At 41.0% G+C, this 21,781-nt stretch overlaps 1 protein-coding gene across 1 annotated transcript; it reads right to left on the minus strand.

The window, feature by feature from the left end:
- Positions 1-6,203: 6,203 nt before the first annotated feature.
- dusp7 (dual specificity phosphatase 7) lies at positions 6,204-16,579 on the minus strand. The gene is made up of 3 exons (XM_089010491.1): positions 15,676-16,579; positions 13,200-13,628; positions 6,204-9,849 (listed from the first exon to the last, which is right to left on the minus strand). The coding sequence occupies exons 1-3, from the start codon at positions 16,076-16,078 to the stop codon at positions 9,533-9,535; spliced, it is 1,149 nt and encodes a 382-aa protein (XP_088866617.1). The 5' UTR covers positions 16,079-16,579; the 3' UTR covers positions 6,204-9,532.
- Positions 16,580-21,781: the final 5,202 nt, after the last annotated feature.

Consider the following 21,781-nt stretch of genomic DNA (forward strand, 5'->3'; position numbering starts at 1 on the left):
TAAGTTCATGTGGGGCAAGGATTCCATCTGTATTTATCAAATCATCCAATCTGTGTTGTTTATATATATGTGGGATTACTAAATCTGCTTTTCTTCATTCCTACATCAAAAACATTTCTGTAGTGTTTGTCTTCATTTACAGGTGAGGTGGAGTCTATCCGTGCGGGTCTCTACGAGTCTGTGTGTGTCTGAGTCCAAGTCCGAGTGAATCTGCCCCGTGATTCCCTCTCATCTCTCTGTCCCGTGCTACTTATATAATATACACATTTCTATGCGTGGGAATGCGTCAGGCTGGGACGCACTTGAAAGAAATCAAGGCGCCGCGGTGCGCACATGTAATGCCACATACTCATAGAAACCTTAGACTCTCTTCTTTCATCAGAAAAAAAAGAGTTAATTCCTAAATTATATGGGTCTGGAGTTATATGAGCTTGAAATGAGGGCGGCCATGCAAAATACAATGCAATACATTCATATTGGTTTATATAGCGCTTGAACAACAGCTGAAGCTGGAATAAAGCGCTGACCTGGAAAAAAGGGAAATGCTGCAAACTTGGGGAAAAGAAAAAAAAACAATGAGCAGTGCTTTATCGGCACCCAAGTATGAGAAAACAAAACCTGAACAAATTCGGAAATGGCGCTCAACGTCATATTTTCAATTCCAGAATAAATTTGTGAATGGTAGTGAATGAGTTAAAAGGAATTCTTATGGAGAGTTCATGTGACAGAGGAAAAAAAATGGAGGAATAACAGATTTTCTTTCATTTTCATATCTTCTGATGTCCCAATCATTTTGTCATAGGGTTTATTCGTCAAGCACAAGGAAATAGAGCAAATCCAGCGAGTAACTTCAATCAAAGTTTCTGATCACATGGCCAATCAAGCAAGTCCAACTTTGCCGCCAAGATAGCGACTGGCAAGGGGGTCAAGCGAGATAAGAGGTCCCTGCGAGTATATATTTGCTCACCGGGGCTCAAAGTCAAAGTCAAACAGTCACATTATTGCTTTAACGCCCACACGCTTCCTGTGTGACACCATAAAAAAAAAGGCGTACGAGTGACGCTCGCAGGCGTGGCTGTATTGTTGACCGGTCGGAGCGTCATTATGTCCACACCTTTTTATGAGTGGGCTCGTTTTGTCAGACGTGTTGTCAATGAGGCAAAGTTCACCCGAGTGTACATTTGGACAGGTTACACATTGTGTCCATTTACCTCCGGAAGTAACAATATACCAAATGAAAATTGCACTCGCTCATCTGGACTGTCTGCAATTGCGCTGTCAGAACACTGTCGCAATATAACTTAATACTAGAGAAGAAATTGTACAGCTGTCAAACTGTATTTTTACTGTGTGTAAAGGTCCACACGCATACACACACACTCACACACACATTCCCGTTTCAATGGTTTTGTGAGGTCCGGATAACTTCAGATAAGAGTGAGGACCACCGTTGCTTTACAGAAGGACTAGTGTTACATTTGAACACTAAATGTCACCCCATTTGCCACTTCAACTTCTTTAAAAACGAATTAAAAAAATAAAAAGTGGACTTGAAACTGAAATAACAGCGGGAGTGAGGTTTCTGAATGGGTACATTCGAAGTCCTTACCCCTGTAGTGAATTTGGTTAAAATATTGTTTTACTTTTAGTGGTATGAACTTTTCCTCTCATCAACCACGCACACTCACACTTAAACACACACAGTGAGTAAAAAGTGTGTGTATCAAATTTCAATGAAAATACACACCAAAAAAAATCATTTTGGGTGAATTCGTGAGGACCTCTCTGAAACTTTAACAGATGCAGATATAGACCCTCTAGAAGCCTTTAGAATGGAAAAACTTGTGAGGACCAGCCAAAAGCTCCTCACTTGTCAAAAAATGTCCTCACTACATATACATATAGTCATACGAACACACACACGCACACACACGCGCGCACGCACACACCCATGTTCCTCTTTGTGTTTCCTTTTTTTCTGAGTGACAAAACACGCTTTCTTTCAGTATTCTCAATAAATTTTGCAATGGCGGTTTCAACATACACACACAGTCAAAGAAATAGATGACACTGGTTGACTTTCAATTTAGCGTTGACTTAGATAACACATGAAGTGAATTAAAATGAACGTTTGTTTATAGGCCATATTTTAAGTAACATTTAGAATTATTATCTTCCCTATGACTTGAACAATAAGTAAATACTTTCAAATTAACACTAAATGAAACTACTCAACATTCGAAGATGACATGCTAACACGCTAACATTAGCATTAGTTCGAAAAAAGCAATTGATGTTCGATTGTAAGGTAAATCCACCAAACATTTCCTTCATTGAGAAAAGTTAAACATTCTGTTCTATGGTTTTCGTCAGATATTTGCTGGTTGATATCACCCACCCATTTCTTGTATAGCAACATTAGCAAGACGCGACATCTTTGATTGTTCCCGTGGCGTAATTAATTCCCGGTTTTCATTAACTCATATTAAGCAGCGGAGACGTTACCTGTGTCACACGAGGCATAATGGCAACAGGGGGGCCGGGGGGGGGGGGCTGTCATTGCGTTGCCAGGTAACCAGTGAACGACCAGTCAGCCGTCATCGTCTCATCCTCTTTTGCGCTCTGCAAACAGGATGTTGCTGATCATAGTCATTTCCTGTTCGACTTCCCATTATCTGATTATCTAAAAGAGAGTTTGAACCCACAATTAATATAACACCACTGCAAATCACAACCACAATTATTAATCTTTTTTTTCAAACATTTTTTCTTTGTGAAGGCCAGAATGTTGTTGATGAGTTGTGAAACACGTTGGTTATGCGGAAAAAGAGGAAATACGTTGACTAACAATGACTAAATAAAGGAGTCTAGGGTTGAACTGCTGACTCAACAACTTGGCAGGCTCTTCCTCATTTCCTGTTGTGAATACATGTCACCACACTGAAAATAAAGAGCGGATTTTTGATTTCTGTTTGTCAAGGCCTTTATGCGCTAGTCTAGTCTTTTATAAACCAAGCAGTAGGTTATGCTTGAACTGTTTCAATCAGTACAGTGAGACCTCAACTTACGAACTTAGTTGGTTCCCAGACAGAGTGTGTAAGGCGAAAAGTGTGTATCTCCCAAAAAAAAATCCCATAGGAAACCATTAAAATGGGAATAATCCGTTCCCGGGTTTCCATAAAATATACTTTTCAACTAAATAAGCTTTAAAACTACACACAACATACCTTATTCTATGTATAATAAATGTGCTACTGTATTGTAATGAAAGAAATACACTGCATTGTATCTGACTGTTGGTGCTGTTCGGTCGTGTGCTTCCGCCGGAGATCACTCCGCCAGCCGTGGTGGGTGTGTATCACGAAAATAGTGCTTATTATAAGGTTTAATTTTTGTAAATTTGACGTTTGTAAGACAAAAAGTTTGTAAGTTGAGGTCTCATTGTACTGCGGAACGCTCTGTGTGCTCTGTGTCCCCGGTTAAAGCGTCTCGAGCACGTTGTGGTACTCTTTTTTTTTTTTTTCTTTTGGCATTCCGAATTAACGAACACACATTTGAACAATGACTGGCAAAGTAAAATATTCACATTTTTACTCATTTTCACTAAATTTATGTCAGCTATCTTAACTCATTCACTGCCATTCCTGAATTTATTCGGGAATTGAAAAGCATGATTTGGAACGCCATTACCGAATTTGTTCGGGTTTTGTTTTTTCTTGCAAGGGGGTGCCGATAAATCGCTGTTCAGACCTCTGGCAATGTTTTTCCCTCCCACGAGGGGGCAGTATTCGCAGGATGTAAGACATATATGATTCTTCTACAATTTCATGTAGTTGAGGTGGGACAGTTTAGTTTTAACCCAAATGGGGAAGACTTATTTATTTATTTATTTATTAGATACCCAGCTATTTACTGGTTCAGGCACAATAATGCAAGACACAAAAAGGTAGGGAAAATGGTGGTCATAGGCGACTTGGTATCGTAGGCGACTTAGTAGGCGACTTCGGTTTGTTTTTGTCGCTAGGAGGGTACTACATCCTGGTTCATCAGAAAGAACTGGGCAACAGGACTGTGCCACTCTTGATTCTGAAGGAAGGGGATATGTTTCCACCACAACTCAAACTTTGAAGAAAATAAACAAACCTACAAACAGATCACATCTGTATTTATTAGCGACAAGGCTACTTATTGCTAACGAAAAACAATTACTGTATCATTGTTGACACTGGAATGGGACTACCAATACTCAAATGAAAACATAGCAAAACAAAACTAAATTTCAAACAAATTTGGAATAATGGGGCTTTGTATTATTTATTTATTTTAGTTATTGGGTTACTAGATGACGTAAGATGACACAATCAAACATTGTTGAGCCTTCCATCGTATGGGTGGGCGACAAGACTTCCCCTTTTGTTTTGAAAAAGTAAAAACAATTATTTTAACCGAAATTGGTGAAGAAGAAAAAGGTGCTGTAAATGTGTTTGCTCAGGACTAGGCTACTTCCTGGTTAAGGGCAAATGAATAAAGACAGATGGTAACTACAGTAAAGTCTCGTTATATCGATATCGGATATATCGATAGTCCGGTTATATCGATACTATTTCTATGCACGCACGGAGAAAATTACATACAAACAGGGTCGGATATATCGATAGTCCCGGTTATATCGATATTTTTTCGGACTCCCTTGAATATCGATATAACGAGACTTTACTGTATTTCATTTTTTTAGTTTTCTGTGGAAAAGACAGAAAAGCAGCTGTTCAGTGCAAATAAGTCGTCTTTATCCCACTGTTAGTTTAGCAAGCAGCAGGCTACTTCCCGGTTCATTACAGATGACATAAAAAAAGACTACTATTATTGATATTGGAGTAAGGGGGGAATGGTTCCATCACGAATTAAATGTATGTCATAAAACTAGTAGCTTGTTAGCCTCATGAGGCGATGCCATAAACTGGTGATATTTTAGATCGCGGAGAGAAAAATAGTAAATAACTCACCAATAAGCAGATAGGCGGAAAGAATGTAAGGCAAAAACATGCTAAGGAAAAAAATATGTCAATATTTATTACAGTATAACAAGTGGGGTGTGGTTTCAGTACACTGTACAGTACAATACATTGGACCAATGGTGTTTTTTGTATTGTTTTTCAACGTGGCCTGCCTCCTTCCCTCGCTCACACGCTTGCTTGTTGTGTTAAAAACAGCACGATACAAATTGACCATTCAAAAAAAATGGCCATTTAATGCAACATGATGGATATCCCCAAATAAAAATCCCTGAACATTCCCTCATTGAGGTAACCTTTTTTTGTTTAATCATGAACTTTCCTTTTTTTACTTGATATCATTGTATAGTACCCTCCCGTCCTGAGCACATTGACACCTAGATGTGGCTACAAGTTGTTAAAGACACAGAAACGCCCGTTCCTGTGATGTGGCAGCGTGCAAGTGTGTCCACCCCACCCTAACCCACACTTTTTTTTTTCATTGTTATACATATATTTTTAAAAAATAAAGAAGAAATGAAAAGAACACATCGGGAAAAGCAGCTCGTAACCAACAGTTTTACAAAAATGAAAGCTGCGCACTGAAATGGAGTCCAACACTATGAAGTGTTTTTCTTTTTTTTGGGGGGAGGGTCATTTTCCACTCTAGTGCTGTAGTAGAACAAAACATTTGCATATCAAGTCATAACATGTTCAATATATAGATATATATTGTGTATATATTAACATTAAAGGCCACAGGAATAGCATAGAGCACATTAAAACTGAACAAGACAAAATTGGACCTTGCCCATTAGATTTCCATGATTGGGTAAATGTAAAACAATCAATCAATTTGATTTAATAGTTCTGAACTCCTTTTTTTCCACAGCAATAATGTTGCCATCATGAAGATTACTCAATGACGAAATTCTTACTTTCAATAAACGAGTCAATGGAAATTATAAAGAATGAATCCCAATCTGAAGTGCCATTTGCTAATTTTGCTACTGACAAGACTACAGAAAAAAAGTCACATCGGGACAAGCGTCGGCCATGAAGCAAAAGCGTCAATAAAAAAAAAAAAAAATCCTGTTTTAATTTCATCAATACGGTACAAAAGGGCACATTTGATGTCTTTTCTTCAATACAGAAAGAGTCCTGGTGTACTGCAGAGTAAAAAGACAACCATGTGTGACCCGTGGCAGTGAGAAAAAAAAAATACTGCATTCTGCTTACACAGCGTTCGTGTTAAAACTGAGATACAAATATTTTCAACAGTCAGTGTTACAAAGAGTTCGTAAGGCCAGCTGAGACCAAGTCTGCTCACAACCAACCGCCAAACACAACTCATTTGGTTTATAATTGCAGACACTGAACCTCATGCAAGAAACTTACAAACTTGTTGTTGTCATTTCCATTCACAAATTGCATCGCAATCACAATGTTTGGAAGTTTGGGGGTATTTGTTCAAACAATTTGTATCATATATTGTATCATATATTAAATCTAAATAAAATAGGGGATGAAATGTATTGTTATTACCATATGTTCCAGTGTATAAGGCCTTCATTTTCTTGAAAAGATGCACCTTATATGCAGTTGCGCCTTGGATGTGAAGTAATATTGAGCCACAACAGGCCTCGCAACGACTGTCAGCAGCCACCAACTCCTTTTCCCCCTGTAGAAAACACGCGTAACCTCAGCCTCTACTGTAGCGCCTTATAATGTGGTATGCTTTATATTTGGAAAACTTTTATATATTTATACATTATATATAATTTCACCATTGTGGGATTTTTAAAGGCTTTCTGATTCTGATATTTGGAATACCTTTTGCATTTAATGAAGGTGTGCCTTATACTCCGATGCACCCGATATATGAAAAGACACCATTCATTTGCGGTGCGCCTTCTACATCGGAAAAAAACAGTATGATAAAAATGTTAAAAACAAAAGAAAAGCAACGTTCTCGCATGAGGTTCAGCACATTCAGGCATAAGCTACACACTTCGCTCCCGCGACTGAAAAAAATAAAAATATAATATGGGGTCAGGTGTCCATATTGAAGGGTCAGCGGGAGTTGACCTCAGTCAAAATCTTCCATTTAGTAAACTAACAACAGTCCTTGTTTCTTTTTTAAAGCAACATCTAACTAGTGGCTGAGTCATACATTACCGCAGCATGCTCAGGTATTAAAAAAGAACAATATAGATCTCGTTACTATTCACGCTGTAATATATAGATATATATATTTATATCGAATTAGGTTGAATACTTCTCTCATACAATATACACTGAAGGCTTAAAGGACAACTGACGTCTCTGGACAAGTTGTGTCCATAATTTGTAGAATGGCTTCAAATGACTTCTACTGGGCGTATTTTAATAAGATTCCACCGCATATAGCTATATTTTACGTTTTAAGACTCGCTCTGAATATTCAGGAAGTCTTGTTTTTGAGTTGGTGACGAGTCCGTATGTGACGTCAAGAAAGGACCGCCCCCTGACCGAAAAAAAGACACATTGTAGCAGTCCTTCCATCACGTCAATGTATTTTGCTGTACATGTTTGGTCTGAGAACCGTGTTGCACCCAAAAGCCGCCAGAAGAGGGCATCCAAGCTCCATATAAGGAATTTATCAGCCTGTGTAAGCGGAGCTGGCCACTGGAGGTCGCCATTTTGTGCCTCTTTTTTTGGGTGAGAGATTTTCCCCCAATGTTGCCTCAAAATGGCACAAATACATTATTTAATCGATGGCAAACATGCATGCTTTCCTCTTCAGAACTATTTGAAACATATTCATAACTGGATGTGTAACAAGAAAGCATATTCTCCGAATCTGAAGCCATTGTTTTGAACCTCCAGCAATGCAAGACGTCTTGGCCTGACAAACTGGGGGCGTAACTTTCTGAAAATGCCCAATTCGCAGCTCAATTTTTTGCAGATTTTGGACACTTTAAGTCATTTTTATTGGTGTTTTGCATTTGGCTAAAAATATCAGCCTGCGTGTTTTGGGTATTTTAGATGCCATAAAACGTTTTTCTGATGTCAGTTAAAAAACAAAAAAGTGACGGCGGTTGCCCATTAAGGGTGATTGAGAAAAAAAACCTTTGAAAACCAATGGACCTGTTTCATGCCCAAATTCAGACATGAAGAGAGCGTCAAAATGGCCACATCAGAGCTGAAACACAAAATCCTCTCGCAGATCCCATAACGCCACAGTGCCCGCTTTCAAATAGCATCCAGCAAAAAGATGATGTTAGAGTAAAATACATGTTGGACAAATTGCTTTTGACACAAGAGAGCAGAGGGGAATGAGTGTCGTGTGTTAAAACGTCACTCCTGTAACACGGCGTTATGGTCTTCCCCAACATAAAGGCACTGACACACCTCTGTTCTGACTCTTATACTACTTCTAAATGGATTCATATTACAGCTCTCATGCAACCTCCAATGCTTTACACCCCTATTTTTGTGTCGAACCAGACACAAAACCTGGCTTTAAGATGTGGTGTAAAAAGGGGATTGAGTATATTCAAGAAAGGAGGCAACATCTTTGCCAAAGGTTGCCAAGATAAGCTAACTGCTTCCTTCCACCCACTTTGACTCCAAAGTACAAAAAAGTCGGCGACGTTGGAAAAACTGGTTTGGCAAAGCCTCGTTTATGGCACGACACAAAGCAGGAAGTTACAATAAAAAAAACAACTGGTACTTCTGGTTATATGGTGTTTGGAAAGGATGTAGTAAAGTGTGAACGAGAGCTGGTCAAAATTCAAATGGAGGCCTTAGCTTTGGTCCTTCTAGCAGATCACCTTAGGACTGGCCTCACGTCACCAATATGCTTTCTTTCGTAGCTGCATGTCAGCGCCAGCAAAAGCCATTGGCCACACAACTGTGCAAACTGCATCGGACCAGCAAAGATGACGTCCCCGCTTTTCCCCTTTCTTTCATTTTTACAATCTCACTGTTTTTGGACAAAGTTAGCATTATTATTATGATGCGCGCGCATACATACATACATACACACACAAGAAAAATAATAATGAAAAAGAAAAAGACGAGATTTGTGCATAAAAGCACACAAAAATATACCAAACAAATGCATATAGCCATTTTTACCTGCTATTTCATACAAACAGCATACAGAGTACAAATGTGTGTATGTGAATTCCTTGGTTTTTAAAAACTCTACATTCAGTAGAGACATTTTCCAAAGACTCCACATGCTGCGGTAATGAGGAGGTCACCTGGCAAATGCGGCACATTTTGTGTCCCGTCCCCCCCCCCCCCCCCAGAAAAAAAATCTTTGTATGAAAAAGTCTCCTTGGCTTTATGAAAGCAGTCCTTCGCTTTCTTAAAAAAACTTGCCGCTTTCGAGGCAGCGTCTGCGACTTCGAGATCCCCGTGATCCCAGCTTCCCGGAGCTAAAACATTCATCAAAGCGGTTGCTAGCGCCTCTAGCCCAACCGCGTTTGTTACCGTGGTAACCAGATCACCTCAACCCCAAAAGAGAAATTGGTGGCACTCCCGTGCGGACCTCACGTGGACTCCAGCGTGTCCAGTTGAAACACGTTGTGGTTGGTGGGCGTGGTGAAAAAGAGCTGCTCGTTGGTGGGCGAGGCGGCGTGGTTGTCGCACGGGCTGTTCAGCCCCAGCGTCCGCTCAAAGTCCAGCAGCTGGCCCATGAAGTTGAAATTTGGCGAAATGTTAGACTTCTTCCGCTTGACAAAGTCGTAAGCGTCGTTGAGTGACAGGTTGAGCTTCTGCATCAGGTAGGCCACTGTTACGGTCACCGAGCGGCTGATTCCGGCCAGGCAATGCACCAGGATGCCGCATTTTTTGGAGCGCGCTTCATCTGAAAGGGGAGAAAATAAACAAGATGAAGGCAATTGCAGGATGGAATGTCCGAGGAGGTCTACAGGGAGGGAAAAAAGTACCGTATTTTTCAGTGCATAAGGCGCACCCCCAACGAATGGTGTATTTTCAAACGTTTTCCTTATATACGGTGCACCAGAGTATAAGGCGCACCTTCAATGAATTAAAAAAGTTTTTCAAATATATTATACAAATATCTAAAAGGCACACCACATTATAAGGTGCTACAGTAGAGGCACAGGGTCATCTTTTGAAGAAAGTCAAGGCTTTTGGGTGCGCCTTATACACCTGAAAATACGGTAGTTAAAAAAAAAAAACGAGATTAAATTTACGTGTTGATTACGAATCTGCTCTTTTATTTCTAGAACATCCCGTTCTGATTTTTTCTCTCTCTCTGAAACATAAACTTAAAATTACAATGCCTAGTTACAATCGTGGCCTACCTTTCATATGTTAAACTTAAAAACATTCGAAAAAATTTGCTAGAAAAAATTTTTTTTTTTAATTTGTGGCGAAAATACATTCACACAAAGCAAAAGAAAACAACAGTCTTGTGCCACTGTGCTACTATACTGACAAGCTTTTATTTTGAAGGCCTGAATTTGGACAGAAAGTGTTGCAGAGCAAACTGGGAATATTGGTGTTGCGTTAAAAGAAATTTGAACTGGGAATTACCTAATCTATTCTGTCTGCTGAACCCTTTTTTCACAATATGACAAAGCGCCAGACGTTTCATCAAGAAGGTGAGAAAAACGATTTGAGAAAGAATTTCGAGCAAAGAATGACAATCCTCCCCATCTTCAATGATGCCATTCAGTCTTCAGTCCAAGTAAATGCACATTTACCCATCAGTCAATCATATTCATTGCACGCAAGCGTCCGGATGCAAAATTAAAATAGTTTTCAACAAAATATTGTCTGAAATTGATGAATCAGATTAACATGCAATGTTTTATTTTGGTACAAAAGTCAACCGGGCTTGGCTTATCATCCTTGTTCCGAATGAGGATACGCAATATAGAAAATGGATGGCTAGATGATTTTAAAGGCATTCCCAAATTCCAAGTAAAAAAAACAACAACACTACTTTCAAAGCGATGGTGCGTAAAGACAAAACATGAACTATACGTTGCCGTTACATTATTAACAAGCTGCATCGGTCTGGCCCTCTGAGGCTTTGCATCGCTTTGGCCATTCGACGAGCTTCTCTCATTGCTGCCTCCAGACGCATCCCGTGGACAACAAATTCAATTTGTGTGTGATGTTTGCTCACTTAAAAAAAAAAAAAAAAAAAAAAAAAGAGTAAGAAGGGAACTGTAAATGGTCATGCGGCTGGCTAAAAGCATCCACAGAAGACTCCAAGAAGAAGTCCAATAAGACGATGTCATCATTGACTTGGACATCACTTGTTGGCCTCCTTTTGCAGCTGAAAGCTTTGACAAGAATGCGCCGCGAGTGCCAACAGTAATTATTAACACTCGGCTCTGGCAGAAGTCGCGCTTCCTCACGCAGCAACATTCCCTCTTCTTACAAAGCGCAAATACGATGAAAAAAAAAAACAAATGGGAGAAAATTTAGGCCAAACAGAAAATGGTTTTCGGTCACTCTCAGTGACTCACCCATGAGGGAATTCTCTCATCCTTTTTGGATTGAAATCAAGTGGAATGAATGGGGCCAGCCGATATGAAATAACTGTGTGACTTCAACATTGTGGTCACATATGGAAATGATTCCTATATATTAATTAATTGATTGTGCGGTATTGACTGGTGATTAAAATCTAAAGTGATTCCAAACAAACAAGAAAACCACATTTTGTCATGTATGTTCAAACTATAGCGCCAAACAGTAGAATATCATTCATACGTCATAGGTGGAAAAGCATCTCTTGCTGATTCCGCCTTCTGCCTTGACATGTAATTTTGATTTCTTAACTTAGTAAAGGCATGAAAGGAACTGACAAATTACAGACGACAGAGAATGAAGACGTGACCGATTGATGTGTCAATCATTTTCTCACGCACAACGCCGCTGACAGGATCGCGTGGATGCTCAGACGATCTGACAAAAGAGGCTGCGGTATTTTAAAGACAATTAGGTGCACCGTATTATTCAGTGCAAAGTCATTTTTTCACACTCATTAATAAAATACAAGGGGTCAGAAGGCACGTTGTTTTTGCACAGCATTACATGTTAAAACAGTGGTGGGCTGTCAAAGCCTTCTCTGCTGGCCTAAAAATATCTGAATCACAGACTAATGTGAATTATATCTTGTCCATGGATTCTTATTAAATCATTCCAATTTGTTTTTCAATTTGCTTTCATTGCTTTTTTCCCTGCTTTGCTACTTCCAGATGTGTGTTTTCGTATTTAAGTATTTAACCAATCACATTTCAGCCATCATATGTTATCAGGGTCAGAAATCTACCGAGACGCCTTCACAATCAGTTCTGCAGGCTCTGGAGCATACAAATGGCGATGAAACAGTGACTTTAAACAATCAGAGTCAGAGTTGGCTACCCAAGGCCTGCTCAAAGGCGCTGGTAACGTCGGTTTTTGCAAATTATGATTGGCTAGTAACAAGATTAGCTATTTACAAGCCAAGCATAGCCGCGAGTGGTAAGTGCATACTGGCCAGAGCTAGCACACTGTATCTGTACCGAGCTGCATAGGCAAATATATTTTTGTGTCGAATTAATCGCGGTTTTGTCAACCCACAATGGCTGAAGGAGGATAAGCAACGGGTTTGGCTGCAGATATACTGTAAAAGCCATTTTCAAGATGGACTTTTCAAGAATAGATGGTTATAGGTTGCACAGCTCCGAAGCGAGGAAAATAGCAAATAATATTGACATTTTATGAGGTTATCATGAATCCACACGTTCATCGTAAAAATTCAGTTTCTTCAAGTCACAAGTTATTTCCTGGCTAACGACATCTTCTGGTGGGCGTGTAGTAAATCACAACAAACTTGCAGCTATGGAGTGATTCAGACATAGCACTACTGAAGGCCTAAGAGTGACATGCACAGCCCGCCACTGGTTAAAAACCATGTAATCTAATAGCACTGTCTCTTTATTTGATAGTTTGTCAATAACGTCTCCTAATTTTTTTGTTCTGATGAAACAAATTATTGCCGTCAAAGCATTTCATACCTGGCGCTAAACACCAGTGCCAATTACGTGTGTGAAAGTGTGCACAATTGCTGTAATCGTCTGCTTTGTGTAAAAAGGCATGCCATTTCTCATTGTTGTCATGTTCATAATTGATTGACTGAGCAGATTATAATGACAAAGCTAACGGCTGCATCAAAAGGCGAGCCACACTCACCGATGAATGAAATGGCCTCTGGGAAAAACTGTGAGAGATTCTGGCTCCAGTGATCAGAGATTGGGATCTGTTTGTACTTGAAGTCGCCTTCATGTTCAAACATGTTGGGCAGGTTGGGAGTCACGTTGAGGATGTACTTGATGTTGTACTTGCTCAGCACATCCAGGTTGGCCGAGTCCTTGGCGCAGCCCAGGTACAAATATGGCAGGATCTGGACGGGGAATGCTGGCTGGTTGCTAGGCAAAGGGCTGCCTTCAGATTCAGTGGCGCTGCCCGGTTCACGATCCGACTCTCCGTCCGAGCAGTCGGAGCTAATGCGGAGGCCTCCCAGGCCGAGAACGGAGGATGGTGGGGAGCTGCTGGGGCATGAACAGTCCAAATTGGTCTCACACTGTTCGGGGAATTCCGACTGGAATTTACTGAAACCTCCTGTTGGGGGTGGGAGAGACACGTGATGAATATTTAGAAAGAAATGGTGATGGGAAATGATTTACTTAGAGAGTTTTTTAGGCTGGAGTGTTACAGCAAAGTTTAAGACATGATTATTTCGATTGACATTGAAATCATGATTAATCTACATGACAATTCATTGATTTAGAAAGCCCTGACAGTGATGTGAAGTCACCTTGCACACTCTTTAGTCATTTCCATTCCCGCTTTGTTCAGCGGAAAGGTCGGTACTGTTGGACAGTCTGCGGCTGGATGAATGCATGGCTTTAGGAGCCTGCGATGAGATCAGAGCGCCGTTGCTATGTGGAACGGTCGCAGCTTGGAATTGAAGCGGATTTACATGTGACAGGAGATGTGAGACAGTCTCTTTCGGTCAATGGACGATACAGCTTTGTGTTTGCTTTCAACATTTAGCTTGTAGTAGATGTGCATATTCCACCATAACGTCCCTGATCCACTGGTGAAAAGGACGCTTTGATCCTCTCCTCTTTCATCTCGAGCTGCTTCATACAACAAATAGGGCGCAAAAAGTGCTTAAGATTGAATGACTGTGTCTTTGTGTTGTCATATTGTTTTTTTTTTGTTCTTTTGACAGCAGCTCCTGTATTTTGTTTTTCTACTTCTTTATTTCCCTTCATCACTTTGCTGCTGTGAAATGTAAATTTCTCCACTGCGAGAAGGCTAACCAAATCCAATCCATTTACCCCCTCATATCTGTGTACTGCAACAAATTTAAATATTTGTATTTTACTCAGTGTCTGTATCAACGTGCATGATGCTGGCTTGAAACCAAGCCAGTGGCTTGGTTTCAAAGTCAGAATGTTATGCTCGGCCTAAAAAAAAAAGGGAGCCCGTGCAGTTATATAACTACCTACCAGAGCTATGAGACAAGAAAACAACTGGACACATGTACTCCATTGAGAGAAGCAGAGTGGATGCTCACTTGGCTCAGCGGACTTTTTGTGAATGGCACATGCAGCTTGTGGGTGCAATGCCGCACACACACACACGAGCATGCACACACATTCAGACATCTACTAGTCAGCTCGTGTGGTATTATTAATTACACAATGCACTTATCTTCAAATAAGCCGTCTTTCTTTGTTGGAGGATATTTCACAATAGCACTGAGCAAACTTGTTTACAGTGTTCATTCATGAAAAAATAGAAGCGACTCTTTACAAAAGAAGAACAAGGCTGTGCTACATTGAACCAGAACCATATACGTTGATTTTCGGTGGAACTGTTATAATGCACAATCTGCAATAAAACTCAAAGGCAATTTTATTGGTACTTTATAAGGCAGTTATGTGTGGTGCGTTTTTGCTTAAGTAATTCGATGAAGCGACTAATATATAATGACTACACATTTTGAGTGTGGATTCCATTTTTCATTAATAAACAGCCATTGAAAAAAAAAATATAGAGGGTGCTCAGACGTTCGCCGCGACATTATATTATCTTCTTTTCAATAGGATGTACATAAGCATCCGATCCTTAGCAGGTGGCAGGTGAGCTGGAGCCTATCCCAGCAGAAAGGGGCAAGAGGCGTGGTACACACTGGACCAGTTGCCAACCAATCACAGGACAATTGAGTGTCCTCGATTAACCTTAGAAGCATGTTTTTGGAAGGTGGAAAGCAGACGGAGTATGCCACTCCAAACAGGAGGACCTGACCCCGTATTCGAACCCGCGACTTTAAAACTAGGCGAATGGAAGTTGTTGACTGTGGTACCCATCTTGACACATGTCCGTTAATACAATACAATACATATTGATGTATATAATTAAGAAAAAAATGTACAGACATAATAGGACAGACAGAGTAATGATATTCAAAAACCACAAAAAAGTCTCTTCAATGTTATTTAGTGTTAAGTAGACAAAGTAATGTTACGGACATTATTCGAGGGGTAAAAATCCCACTAAAAATAATAAATTTAATCTTAAGTACAACTAAAATATAATTCTAATTTATTCGCCATGGTCGACTAGAAACGAGCAGTGGTTTCACTTCCACACTCACCTTCCAGATAGAAAGCCTTGCAACCATCGTCCCGGAGCTTCTGGAGGAGCAGTCCCAGCACGGAGCTCCCGAGCCCGGACTCCAGTCGCTCGGGGCCGGCCTCGTCATACAGCAGCACCACGTCGCTTTTGCAACGCTTGACGAACTTCTCCTTGTCCTCATTGTTGGGGATGATGGAGCGTATGGGCAAGTTGCCCTTCTTCAGCCTGCGGAGCATGAGGCCCGGGATGGCCACATTGATGGCCGCATCGATGTGCGACGACTCGTAGAGTTCGTGCGGCCGGCAGTCGAGCAGCAGAAGCGCGGCGGCTCCGGACTCCAGCTCTTCCTGCAGCCACTCGGCGCTCTTACTCATCGTCACGGTCACCATCGCGCAGCCTCCCCACGGGCAAGGGCTTCTCATCGGGGAAACGGTGTGTGGGAACCCGCCGGTGGGACTTTAGTAATGCGGACGAAGGAATAGGAGAAATCGCCAAGCGAAAGTTTACTTTTATCCTCTGGCCGGCACCTCCACTTCCACTCAGCCGACACGCTCGGATCCAACATGCCACTCCGCTCCGGGCAGGCTTCTCAAAGACACGGAGGCTTCTTCCTCCCACTCCTCCAGTCCAGCGACGTCCATTCGAAGTCCGTCAGATAAAGAAACAAAATCCAGCACAAAAAAACACAAATTAATGTAGTAGCTTTCAGGGCCAGCTGCCCGCGTCCATAAGGGGAGTCCGACGAGGACTAGGAATGGCCCGAAGAGAAGCTCTGGTTCCCCGCCTTAGCACGAGCAGTTAAAGAAGCTGGAGGAGCTCCGGGAGACAGGGCGGGGCGTGGAGATTTAAAGGGGCCGAGACATAAGGCTTCTTCCTCGGCCATTCACGACAAATTTACTCCCCTGGGGATCAGTAACCTGTCCTTGAAGGAAGCTTTGCTGAAGAAAACACACCAAAATGTAAAGACAAGGCCAATTCACTTTTCGTTATGTGTTATAAATTTTAAATCAATAAAATATCAACTTAATTTAAAAAAGCCATGTGTGACTGACCTTTCTGAAACTGGGAGCAACTTCTTGCGTACTGATCACATCAGTGGCAGGCAGTGGATTTCAACGCTAGGCCTTCAGTAGTACTACATCTGAATCAGTTCCGACTGAAAAAAAGTGTGGTGTGATTTACTACAAGTAAAATGGCTTTAACAGTAAATCTTCAACTAAATCCATTTATTCTCCTCCTTCAGCCATTATAAATTGACACAACTGCGATTAAATCAACATAATATATTTGATTACGCAGCTCGCTACTGACACAGGGTGCTAGCTCTGGCCAGTCTGCTCTTGTCACCCGTGGCTTGTGATTCAGAGCAGTTTTTGCAAACTATGATTGGCTCGTCACAAGCCAATCATAGTTTGCAAAAACCCTGACGTTGACCAGTGCCTTCAAGAAGGCGTTTGGTACCCATTTTAGTTGCTAACTCGAAATCTGATTGGTTAGATCAACAGTTTGATTGACACACTTAATGTTCCAGGGCCCGCAGAACTGATTGTGAAGGCGTCCAGGGAGATTGCTGACCCTGGTAAAAAAATTATGGCTGAAATGTGTTGGTTAAATGCTTAAATACGAAACACATCTGGAAGCAGCACAACAAGGGGAAATCAACGAAAGGAAGCTGAAAGACTATTTGGAATTATTTAATAAGAATTCATGGACAAAATATAATTCACATTAGCCTGTGATTCAGATATTTTAGGCCAGCAGAGAAGGCCTTGCAGGCCCTGACAGCCTACCACTGCTTTCCACTGTATTAAAATAATGGATATCTCAGGTTACACACAAATCTACATACACGGTGGGGCTACAAGATCGAAGCTTACCTAGGCAAGCACACAGCTGGCAGCCATGATTTATTTTGTGATTTTTTGTTTCTTAACTGACATCAGAAAAACGTTTTATAGCATCTAAAATACCCTAAACACACAGTATATTTTTATTCAAATGCAAAACACCAATAAAAATGACAGTGTCAAAAATCTGCAAAGAAAATGAGCTGCGAATTGGGCATTTTCAGAAAGGCCCGCCCCCAGTTCGTGACGTCACGCCAAACGTCTTGCATTGCTGGAGAATCAAAACAATGGCTTCATATTCAGAGAATATGCTTTCTTGTTACACATCCAGTTATGAATATGATTCAAATAGTTCTCAAGAGGAAAGCATACATGTTTGCAATCGATGAAAGAATTTATTCCGTGTCATTTTGAGGCATCTGGACTGCAATGTAGCGTCCCAGAAAAGAGGCACAAAATGGCGACCTCCTGTGGCGACCTCCATTTCCACAGACTGATAAAATCCTTATCTGGAGTTTGGACGCCCTTTTCTGGCGGCTTTTGGGTGCAACACAAGGTTTTCAGACCAAACAAGTACAGCAAAATACATTGACGTGATGGAAGGACTGCTACAATCTGTCTTTTTTTCGGTCAGGGGCATTCCTTTAGTGACATCACGTACGGACTCGTCACCAACTCAAAAACAAGACTTCTTGAATATTCAGCGCGAGTCTTAAAACGTAAAATAATTAGCTATATGCCGTGGAATCTTATTAAATTACGCTCAGTCGAAGTCATTTGAAGCGATTTTACAAATTATGGACACAACTTGTCCGGAGACGTCGGTTGTCCTTTAAGTGAAGTCCCAGCACAACTGATGATTTCACTGGGTGGGAATCACTGATTTGATTGCGGGATACTATTTTGCTTTGTAAAAAGCAGCTCACTCTTGGAGTACAGTCACGGTCCACTGAAGGTAGAGGCCAGAGATGATCTTTCATTATACATTTTGCAAGTCATTGAAAGGGTCAAACAGTGCCCGCTCGTATCATACACCATTGGAGGCCTCGGCAGCTGCTCTGCATTTTTGTGGCTGGGGACTGCGGTCAAAACTTTGGACGTGGTTATTGCCGGTCTACGGGTGGCAGTTAGCGCAACCGCATCGCTGCACAACAACTGCTGTGGCCGCACCGCCGCCGCTCGGCAACTTTAACTTTAGCCTGGCGCGCATCATCAAAGGCGGGTTGAGGTTAGAATACAACATCCATACGATTGACGATGTGTCGACTCAGCAGATGTTTAAAAACTAATGGTGGTGGTTTGTCCAGTCTCATCAAGGATCTGCTAGCTACGTTACAAGTTTTTATAGTCGAGTAAAAATCAAATTAAGCCTGTGAAGGAGCTGAACCGGGGAGCAAATATTGACATAAATATTACATTTGAAACACTTAGTTTTCATGATGGCCCACTTAAACTTTTTACTGGGCCATTATTTGTAGAGAACAAAAAATATTGTCAATGGACATTCACCCTTTCGATGTTTACTATCAAATTAAAAACCAAAAGCGAATGACATGTTTTAATAACCACATTAACAACCACATAACATGGCTTTAAAAGGAAAGTCAAGACGGTTAATGTTATGCTTCTGAAATAGCCACCCATTCTTAGCCATCTCAAGGGGCCGCCATTTTGTCTTGGTCCTTGACTGAAAATGACATTACGGTGATAAAAGGAGCGTTTCATAATCAAACCAAGAAATACTGTAGGTGAGCCATGACGCCTTCACCAATTTTTAATACATGTATACCGTATTTTCCGGTGTATAAGGCACACCCAAAAGCCTTACTTTTCTTCAAAAGATGACCATGTGCCTTATATGTGAAGTAATATTGAGCCACAACAGGTCTTGCAACAACTGTCTATTTGCGGATGTTTTTTGTTTTCGTTAAGCGGTTGCCATTTTCTATATTTATCACACTTTCCATCTTTTCACTCGTTGGTTTTGCGGCACACCAGTGCACGACCAGTGATTGATGTGATGTACATACCGCTATTTTTGTTGATGCAGTTACGGAGCAACAAAGTCCTTCATTTTGATGCTGGCGTTTCTGCCCGCTGTTTATTTTTCTTCAGCTGACCAAGCCAAAGTGCTAACCGAGTCATCGCACAGAAGTGATTTTAGAACATCTCATGTTTCTAAATGGGGTCAGTGTCAGTGGGTCCTCACTTAGCTCCACCGGTGACCTCATTGGCCATCAGCAGGTTTTGACAGAAAGGGTGGGGGGTAAGGGGGCGGGGGTGTTTGATTTCCTCACAGCTGCACAGAGCAGCGGCGGTGGGGTCGCGGGGATACAGCAGCTGCAGACAATGATTCTCTTGACTTGCCAGTGAACACACACACACACACACACACACGCACACTCATGTCCACAACCACAAGCTCTGTTGGCGTACAAACCAACGGGAACATTTTGAACCTTACGTATGACCGCGCTTGTGTTCTGTATGCTTTGTTCCAGCGGCACATATAGGCCGTATGATAGTGATCATCTGGCCGAGCTTGTTTGCATGAGCCATGATCATAATTCTGTGACAAAACAAACTTCGCTACTCAAATATTACCACCATGAGTAACAATGAAACAAACAAACAAACAAACAACAAAATAAGCTTATTATTGCCTCTTTGTTGGGAAACGTTCAAAAAATTGAGTGGTGGGGAGGTTGGAAAAAAGTACATTTTATATCAAATATGAACTCTTCCATGGCTGAGAAATGAATCAATAGCCCAGCCTGATCTTAGATTTACTTCCTGGTGCTTTCTACTATCTTTGCGACTGCTTTATTTCCTGTATATGATAGTTGTCCATGTTAAGCGCTTTGTTATAGCTTCAGCTGTTGTTAAAGTGCTATATAAATCAATATGTATTGTATTGTATTGTATTGTAAAAAATGCATAGCTGGCCTGCTCATGGTTTAACTCTGTGTTTTAGTTTGATCATCAGAAGGAGTGGAGGGCGTTCCTCTTCAGCGGCGCACCTGTGACTTGTTTCCATTCAACCCTTGACAAGTACAGTGATACCTCGCCTTACGAACATTAAATTTCAGAGAATATAATCTTGGCGTAGGAACTAGTTTCAGGCGGACGAACCAAACCACACAGCGTCACGGTGGCTGGCGGATGAACACCAAATCACACGGGCGGAGAACACCACGGTGGCTGGCGGAGTAGTTTTTGTCACTCCCTTTCTTTGAGTGCAGACGTGGTTTGTTATCGAGTTGAGTATTTTTGCTATTTTGGGACCGAAAAAGACCCCACCACACACTAGTGTTAAGCCGAAGAGGACACAAAAGAAAATTACGGTCGAGCAGAAGAAGTAGATCATCAAAAAACATGAACGAAGTGTGCGTTTCTGTGACTTAGCGTGCCAGTACCAGTATGCTAAGTCGACCATTGCTAGGTGTGGCTCAGGGCATTTCTGCGTTGTTTAAGCAACGGTCTCAGGCAATAGAAGAGATTGAAAAACTTCTATAGATTTGGATGAACGAAAAGCAGCTAGCATGGGACATTGTGAGTGAGGGCATTATTGCCGAGAAAGAACGGCAACTTCACTCGGATATCACCAAGAGGCAACTACATCAACGACCATCACAAAGGTAAATAAAGCGACTATTATACAGTACAATTTATTTCTTTAACTACAATCCGATAGCACATTTATTTTACATAAAATAAGGTATATTTTGTGTTGTTTTAAGGCGTATTTAGTAGAAAATTATGATTTTGGGGACATGGGAACAGATTATTCTAATTTTTAATGGTTTGTTATGGGAAATAAATGTTCGGAAGACGAACTTTTCACCTTACACACTTTCTGGGAACCAATTACGTTCGTAAACTGAGGTATCACTGTACATAAGGACTGCCAAGCGATTTAGACTGTCAGATTATTGACCTTATTCGCTGGTTTGCCTCAAGTGATACTTTTTAGACCTTTTTTTGCTCATGATCGTAGTTGCTTGTGTCTGCTTAGATTCGTGTTTTGTAAATAATTATTTGCCAAGTGTTGTCCTACTTTTTATATTTATTGAAACTCTTATCATTTTGTTTATTTGTTGATCTGTTTCTTTGACCTTGCCTATTCATTGTCATTGAATTTTATTTACATTATGGAATATCCCTCCATAGTCATTTGTCATGTCCTAGTTGTGATGATACTAGTGAAGCCTGTACTACCCAAGACAAATTCCTTGTGTGTTCTACATAATTGGCCAATCAATAGGATTCAGATTCTGT

The sequence above is a fragment of the Hippocampus bargibanti genome, linkage group LG12 (assembly GCF_051943395.1).
Source record: "Hippocampus bargibanti isolate YZ-2025 linkage group LG12, ASM5194339v1, whole genome shotgun sequence".
Classification (NCBI taxonomy): domain Eukaryota; kingdom Metazoa; phylum Chordata; class Actinopteri; order Syngnathiformes; family Syngnathidae; genus Hippocampus; species Hippocampus bargibanti.